The sequence below is a fragment of the Anoplophora glabripennis genome, unplaced genomic scaffold (genome assembly GCF_000390285.2).
Source record: "Anoplophora glabripennis isolate ALB-LARVAE unplaced genomic scaffold, Agla_2.0 scaffold33, whole genome shotgun sequence".
NCBI lineage: Eukaryota > Metazoa > Arthropoda > Insecta > Coleoptera > Cerambycidae > Anoplophora > Anoplophora glabripennis.
The window spans coordinates 277453-286621 of record NW_019416463.1 but is presented as its reverse complement, the minus strand read 5'-3'; the positions used below and the strand labels follow the sequence as shown (position 1 = coordinate 286621).

Genomic DNA, 9169 nt, shown 5'->3' with positions numbered 1-9169 from the left:
TAAAGCCAAGAAATCAAGATCATCAATCAAATGGATTTGAATACCTATCTATATACCACAACTATGATACGTTGAGATGAGAAAACATGAATACTGTGCGATTTCTGGATTAAATATCAAAACGGAATAGAATGCTGAAGGTAGTAGATATCCATCAATTACTGAATTGTATAATCCGACAGAATAAAAATAATATATTATTAGTTCAAAAAGCCGTAGCGGATGAAGGGCATCACTCGTTCGACAAACAAAATTTTCACAGTAGAAAATATTGAGCAAAAGAACCATACTAGTTCCTCTGAGGTTGTCACAGCTCTAATAATGCTGCTCCACTGTCCAATAACTCAGACATAAAAAAAGTGTTCTGTTCCACAGATAACACCGATACAATCCCAAGTACTTGAACCCCCAGAAACCGAATCAGCCATGGGATATGCTTCATCGTTTTCCAGTTTATTTAAATTGCCAAAAACGACTCTTAGGCTCATTGAGTAGAATTCTCCTTATGCCTCATATTCGCATGGTCATTGCATATTTCGGATATTCAAAGACTCAATTAATCTCTGCACCTCTTCAACTTGGTGAACACTACAATACCACCCGTAAAACTTCAGCTTTAATCCTACATTTGGCAGATTCATGTCAAAAGTGAAGCGAACTTATTTAATAAATAACAAAGAACCTAAATCCACAGAAACTGCACACAATACGATCTACTCATTTTATATTGCAAATATATGAAGACTCAATATAAGGAAGGCAAAATCAGCCCTGTCACGATATCCTTGTAGTGTCTGGATGAATAACTCTGCTTCTGGAAGCCCCGAAATCTGCCACAACTTTACATTTAGTTATTATTTTCCAGTACTTACTGCTGATACTGTTAAAATGAGATCAATGACAGGAAATGATGGGGAAAAGGAATCTTCTATATAGATCTTTCGAAGATTAAAAAAGGGCGATACTGAAGTCTTTAGATGTATTTTATGACTAAATTGTCTCATTTACAATTGTCTTCATAGATTTTAGGTACACCATCGTTGCGGGTCCTTTGCAGGACAGCATTCATGAAATGTAAACTTACAACATATTTTAAGGCTTCGGAGAATTAGGTAAGCTGCTTAGATCTTGCTGTCTCAGAACTAGAAATCCGTGATTTGAGTTTGTGATTTGAATCCGCCGAATGTAAAATATTAAGTGATTTTTTGGTTTTAGAAGTGGTTTCCTGATGTTCAGCGGATGATGAAGAGTTGCAACGTTTTGGCTGCTTTTTGGTTCTGGGAGTAATTTTTGGCAATTTAATGAAAACAGAACTCATCATTCTCTGAGATCCAAGTACATAGGAATCGGCCGCTTACAACTGTGAGAAAATAGTATTTCCGTACAATCTAGAAATTAATATTTTCTAAGAGTTACTCCTCTAGCAACAACTCGTTTGATTTACTTTTCCTACAGTTTATCTTATCGGATATGTGAAAATTTTTACCAATCGACAGTAAACGCATTTTCTTTCATAACTGTGAATGGCTTGATTTGATTGGGGTAAATTTTGATATGGCTGAAATGAAAAGACCTGACGTAAAACTTTTTCACATTCACGTCAACATCAATTAGTGGCATGGGGAAGAAAGGTGACCACTCTTTTATATGTACTACTCTTTCTTAATTAGATTTGCCTGTAACGTTTATCCTATCAAGAACCTCAACAAAACATGCTATGTCCCATATCGATCTTACTACACAATTAAATTACATCTAAATATCAGTTCCCACTACCATTTCCCTCGAAGCTATTCCACATTCGAGATTACGTATTAACGGATAATAAAAACACGACAAAGGAACATCATCCGAGATGCTTATATGTGCTTAATATTAAATTCTCATTCGCTAAACGGGGACTGCTGGGCCCCCTCTTCTGTGTTTAATTAAATATTTGCATGTGAATGAGTTGTCCTGTACCCGTGCTAACCGTAGAAACATTTTTCGTGCAGAAATTCGTCCTTGCCAGCGCTAGAAACCTTCTAAATGTGTGGATTAGGTAACAACAGCTAGGCTTGGATTTGAATGTACAATTATTTGTCTACCATCCAGTGGTTAAGTTTTTGTTAACAAGATGAATATTTCATGACAGCTACAAATTGCTCGTGGATTTTCAACTAGCGGTTGTAAATTCTAATAGTTCCCATAATGCGAAAAGTCTGTGGAACAAATAACGCAAATAATAGCATAGCTGTAATGACTTCCAGTGAATACAAAAAAAATCGTTAGAAATAAATGGAAAATTCCAATGATAAATAATAAATAATTCAAAGACTGTTTTCGTTGTTTTGTTAATTGCAGTCTGTAACATTATTATTTACTTTTTCATCCAATTTTATTCGGGTAAATAATTCATGGCAAAAATCGATGTAGAATTTGTGACAGGAAAGTGGATTTAGTTGAAAAATGTATCATTACACTTTTTCACTATTCTAGCCAGAGAAACTCGATATCTAATGCACTGACGGCGTTGAATTGTTAGTAATTTAAGTCTTACTAATGGAAAGCTTTGCCAACTAAAAGCTTTTGTGTGCATCTGTTATGGGAAACGTGTTTTTTGCTCGAATTTACCGCTTAGTGAGGCATTTCAGCAAGTTTCTCACGTAAAAATAACACGATTTGGGAATCAAGTATATTTTTTTAACCTGCTATATCCTAGGATGAATATAAATCATACTTTATTTGCTGCTGTCTTCAATTGCGTTAAGATATTCTTTGATACTAGTTTAAAAATGCTATATGTTATCGTAAATTATGTAGGTATTGTTTAGAATAAGCTGTCTTAGTGTCTAAGCAGTTGAAATGAAAACATTCTTCCACAGTTTTGTTGACATTGAGGATATAGACAAAGTAAATAATATGTAAGTTCGTATATATAAAAAAAATTAAAACAACAGCTTTTATTTTCATATTCTTCTCAGCAAACGCTTTCATTTGATCCCATATCTTGGGGGTGCATAAAAAATAACTGGTCCGCCATCTTTGGGAGTCCGCCATATTGGATTTAAAATGACGTCACTTAGCTAACCATGCATTGTCATCCAAGCTAAAGCGTTTGCAAAATTTCAGCTCGAGTTAAATAAAAGCTTGTAAAAATGCTTTATTCACTAAATAATTTCATTTCTCTTTAAAAAGAAACGCAACTGAGCGTCGCATTTTACAGCATACAAGATATCGTCTCATCTGTTTTCCCTCAGAACTACAGTAACATGGGGTTTGGTACGGGAGATGTGACGAAAAAATTATTAAGATACGCTACTGCATATTATTCAATAAACCTCTAGAAACAGCATTAACCATTTAATTTTATTTCTTTTTTTATTGTATTTGATATATTTTATTCAAAAAAAGATATTAATAAAATAAAATGTTGTGACACCAACATTTTTTATGAAAACTCCATTATCAAGAACTAAAAAAAGTGGGATAGTCCCTTACTCTTTAAAATGTAATATTACATTAAAAATAGCCAAAAAAGGTCAAAAATTTATTTTGTTTATACATACAAATATGTATATAAATATTTTCGAGAAGTTTTAAAAATTATAATTATTATGAATTTGACATGGAGACAAGCAGTTCAATTAAAAGAAAAGAAAAGATAATCAATGCAAATTCTTTAATAAGGGTATTTTCCATTTTCCAAATAACGAAAACACTTAAAAAAATTTGGGTTGTAACTGACATAAACGCCAAAAATTCCTGGATTGATAAAACAGTTGTTGTACCTGGCCAATTTTTCGTCAAATAATACGTCAGAATCTAGGAAAAAATATGAAAAAGCTACGCAAGATTTACCGAATAATAATGATAATTCTGAGAGGTTTGCAATTATTGTAATAATCCGAAAATCACTCTCCACGTGACGTTGTGTGCTAAGCGAACCGATTTCAGTATTTTTATTATGAAAAGCGTGAAAAATTTGTGTAGCTGAGATTGTGCGCAAATTCCGTGGAATTTTAATAAAACTGGCCGGCCCTAGTACTTTCAAAATGCACAATGCAGCGGATTTTAACCAAAGATCTGCATCTGCATCCATTCAAGATTCAGCTAACTCAAGAACTGAATCCTGACGACCATTTAATACGCCGGATATTCATTGATAGGATGGCGGAGAATCAACAACTGGACGGTGAGAGACAATCCTCGGGTCATTCAAAAACGACCACTGTACACCCAAAGAGTGACAGTGTGGTGTGAATTTTACGCTGGTGGGTTGATTGGTCCGTTCTGGACTGTAAAATGAGGCTGGAAACGTAGGACTGTCAATAGAGAACGATATCGAGAGATGCTATTGAATTTTTTGTGGTATCATTTGGATGGCATGGATTTGGATGACATGTGGTTCCAGCAGGATGGTCCCACATCTCATACAGCACGTGAAATTTAATGGAGGACTCATCTCACGTAACAATGAAGTGACTTGGCCACTAAGACCATGCGATCTTACGTCATGCGTTTTTTCCTGTGGTGATTCGTAAAGTGGAAAGTTTATTCTGCTTAAATGAATATCATTCCAGAAATGAGGAGAGTTGTCAACGAAATTCAGCTGCAGGTATGCGAAAGCGTGATACAGAATTTTCTTAAAAGAAGTCGGTATACCAAAGGGTCCCGAAGGAAATCTTGCGTTTGTTTTGACAGTGTTTTATAGTGTTTTGTAATTTTCTAGTTTATTATAGTATTGGGTTGGCGTATTGATTATTTTCTATTTAAATATCTATAATTTAGGTCTAACATCGTGTTAAATATGTCAAAAATAATACCACATAAATATACCATTAACCCAATTCCAGCGTGAGAAACTGTGCTGAAATCACCCTTTCCGTGTTATCTGTCCACCATCTGGGTCCTCGCGGACCGAGACGCAATTTGTTCTCTTCCCGCCTTTATCTTAACACATTGCTCAGAATCAAAGTCCCTAATGTTCCATTTTATTACTTAGCGATAATAGATTTTTTTGTATTTTTCATCTAGTTTACGAGCTTGTGAAGCTTTATGCGCGTTATGTCGCCAGCGAGGCAAAAGAAAAACAAGGGAACGTCGACGGTAAATAGAGTGTTTGATTGATGGTCTGCTCTGACTGATATTTTTCACAGGATTGTGTCTATGAGTATCGACAGAGTTTATTGAAAGTACATGAAAATGTTTTCCATTCACTGGATTCCATTATACACAAAAAAGGATATTTACATAAATATGGTGTCACGTTGTCAAATTTAACAACAATACATTTTACCGTCCCTTTTCTATCAATCTAGGGAAAGTGGTAAAGGCCAAAGTTTCAGGAAACTTTCTTGCGATTTCAATGAAATAGTAAATAATTGACTCTTACATTTTGAAGATACACTGTAAGAAAAATTGGACTTATTTTCTCTCAATTTCAATAATGTATCAATTCTTGTCCACATCCGATTGAGTAAAATTTTCCTCTATTAATTTGAGTACAATCAGTTTTAGCTCAAATATTATGAAAAATGTGTAAAAATATTTAAATTTGTTTACAGTGTATGACCTAAAATGGAATATCCTATATCCTATGAGCAGGGTCAGTAAATAATCCAAAATATTGTATAAACAATGACATATATGTATCATTGTAATGGAAAAGAGAGATAAAAGATAAATTAAAAAAAACAACAAATAGACAGTGTTCCATAAAAAAAAGTAACAGTAGTTTGGTTTATATCTTCGAAACACAACAGTCAATTGTTTTTAACAGATTTCATTGAAAGCGCAAGATCATTTCCTAAAACTTTGGTAGGTATATGATACAGATTATTGATAATATAGACGGGTTACGTGGACAGTAGTAGAATTAGGATATATGGGGCGATTTGAAAAAATATGTCATAAATTCTTCTGTTTTTGACATAGGTATAGGGCGACAAAGACGATTTTTTTAATCAAAACCACAACCTTTTCAAGAAACTACACTGAAATTTAGGACAAGTGAAGTTAGAATAGAGGTTAGGTACTATCTGCTTCAGCAGCATTTTAGAATATAACATTTTTGAGGTTAAATTTTCTTCAATGGCATTAACATATAATGTAAAATTTAGTTTTTTTACTAATATAACGTAACATTTAATTTAACGCGAAAAAGGCATACCCTTCTTGAAATTACTAAAAATATTCAGCTTTTGGGGAAAACACATTTGACCTTCCCAAAATCCACCAACATATGATGTTCCCTAAATAATCTAATATATGAAAACACTTGGTTTCTCTAATCAGTCTATGAAAAAAATGCATGAATTATTATTTTTTTAAATGTACCTAATAAACGTGGATTAGTTAATTATGCCTGCATTAAATTGTTATCACCTAAAAGTCTCAATAACATTTTTAACCGGATACATCTTTAAAAATATTTCCACCCTACTGTTCTTCCTCTTTAATTTTTTTTTTATTTCAGTAGGTAGGTACTGATTATAAAAAATATCTTTTAGTTTTTTTTTTCATATGAGAATTAGTTTCAAAGGAAAATAAGACTATATTAATAATATGAAAAAACTGCTTCTATCAAACTGAGAATTATAGTTCTAACAACTCTTTTTTAGTTAGAAGAATACCATGTTTTTTTCCGAGACCGATTTGTTCTCACTAACCTTGTACCATATATTCAGTTTACTTCACCAAGTATGGATGATATATTTGAAGTACATGTTGTATCCACTTCTAAAGCTTTTGACAAAATGCATCATCCTACTTTGTTTAATAAACTGGAAAATATCGGTGTGCATGGCAATCTCTTAAGGCTGAAAACATCATATATATCTAATCTAATTCAGCTTTAAGTTGGATCAAAATAGCATCAGGTGTATCACAAGGGTGTCAGTTGGGCCCTTTATTTTGCTCTTTATTTATCAATGAAACTAACACTTGTTATTCTCAATCTCATTATATCTTATGTGCTGTTGACTTGAATCTATTCAGATCTGTATCATTCCTAATGATTATCAAAATTTGTAAGCAAACATTAATCACATTTCCAAATATACTAATAGATTTTAGTCTCATACATATTCGTAATCTGTAGAGTCGTAAAATTCCTTGCATTCTTACTTTTCTTAACTTGGTTTCAGTCTTAGTGTAATATTTTGCTCTTCTTGACATTATTATTTAATGTACCTAAACATTTTGTAACTATTCAGCACTCTGTAATTGTACCTAATGTTTGTTAACAACACATTGGGCTACCCTGCATATAAATTTTATATTCATTTTTTACAGATTACAGTTAATATACAAGCAATGTTTACCTAGAGAAAGGTATAGATAGTTGTACTTTTCGAGGAAATCTTTTAGCAATTTTAGTATTAGTATCTTTTTGTGCAGTCATAGAAAACTTAACCTCGAGCAGCCATATCCTGTTGTTGGAAAAAATTATATCCAGACTTCGCCGAAAACTCTATTGCATTAAATTTCAGTGTAACATTGTTTGTTGTATCTTAAAACAATAAATGCTTCATAGGAATCGATCGTCTTATTTTATGTTTGAATTTACGGCACCTTTCTTTTAAATACCCTGTATATGATATAGAATTGAACATCAATTCACAACTGTTTTATTTGTATTTTCAAAATAAACTTCCAGTATTATTGGTTCAAAATAATTTTAGACAAATAATAACTCAAACATTTTACAATAATATGCAGAGAGATTCTCTTAAAAACAATTTTAAAATGATCTAACCAAATTTATCAAAAAATTAATTTTTGAATCGATTAACAAATATTAAAAACATCTCTATAGTACAATAAAATCATCTTACTTCAATGACCTAAATTGATAGTGGTGCTTGGAATCCTCAAACACTCTGTGTACCATCTTTCGACTTTTTCGTTAAGCCCCTTGGTATAAATTTAAAAAAGCTAAAATTGAGCTACACAAATATCTACCTTACTTAATCCTAAAATCATCACAAAAAACAATGGTCAGTTAAATTTTGTACAGCCAACCTCCCTCTAATACTGCCTTGAGTTAAAACTGTATTGCCTTCCGTTCACCAATAGCTCCCTGGTCTCTGAAGGTGTACCCGGGCTCAAACTGGCCGTCGTAGTGTTGGATATCGTTTCTCTGAGCTCTAGGTGCCGCAGTTCTTCCCCGTCTCTCTCAAAGACCTCTTCTTCTAGAATTTTTTCCAAGTAAGCATCACCATTGATGATGTTTTGCGGCGCTGTCTTGGAGTGGGGCGAATGGGTTGGTACTAACTCAGTCAAAACTTTTTGTTTATCCTCCCGTTGCTTCTCCAGCTGTTTTCTGTGGTTCTTGGTCGCCAGGCATCCAGTTTCCACGTCCCTTTCCAATCTATGTCCGCTCCTGGACCTGGTAAGTTGCCTAGCTACATAATCTTCAAGCTCGACCTCTTCTCTTCTACTAACGATTTTGTTGAGGATGATGAAGAACAGTCCGAAGACGGTGACGAAGATCCCCGTCAGTACCATCTCGTTCCACCATCCTCCGCTCCTCCAGGTGACTAAATCATCAGGGAGAAGACCAGAGCCTATGAGGAAGACACCCAGGGCCGTGAAGCAGACACCCAGGTGCAGCATGCCGATGGACGTGGCCAGGGTATGGTCCCGAGGAGCGTTGTGGTTGGTGGTGTGGGTGGGAAGGTGTTCCATGCTGTCCATACTGTTGGTTCTGGAGGAAAGACGTCTTTCAGCCGCCCTCCTCTTGGCTTGCTCCCGGATACGCCTCTGGCGTTTGATGGCCATGGCGGAGTGGAGACCCGCCGATCCGTGCATCTGGAATCCAGGGAATGGAATGAGTTTGAGTGACTCTTCAACGCATAAAACTTGCATGCACTGTTCACAAGACACAACACTGCACATTGCACTGCACATGAACTTTGCACTGCACTGTACACGGTCGCAACAAGCACTGCCAAAAATAACGTCCCTCTGAGTGTTTTTGCTGTCATCTAAAACAGTCTTTTACAATTTTCAGGTTAGGAAATAGAACGCAGAAGACAAAGAACTGAAATAACGGATTTCAATAAACAGTGTGAATGAGGAAATAGTGTTACTTGTTAAAAATGTATATGATAAGTTCTGTAATTTGTCAAAAAAAAATCGCACGTAGTTTCATCAGATCAGATCTCGAGAAGTGTTTCCGAAATAG

At 34.5% G+C, this 9169-nt stretch overlaps 1 protein-coding gene across 1 annotated transcript; it reads right to left on the bottom strand.

Annotated features, from left to right (window-relative positions):
• Nucleotides 1-8010: 8010 nt before the first annotated feature.
• Nucleotides 8011-8793, bottom strand: LOC108912763. The gene has a single exon (XM_018718144.1). The coding sequence runs from the start codon at nucleotides 8791-8793 to the stop codon at nucleotides 8011-8013; it is 783 nt and encodes a 260-aa protein (XP_018573660.1).
• Nucleotides 8794-9169: the final 376 nt, after the last annotated feature.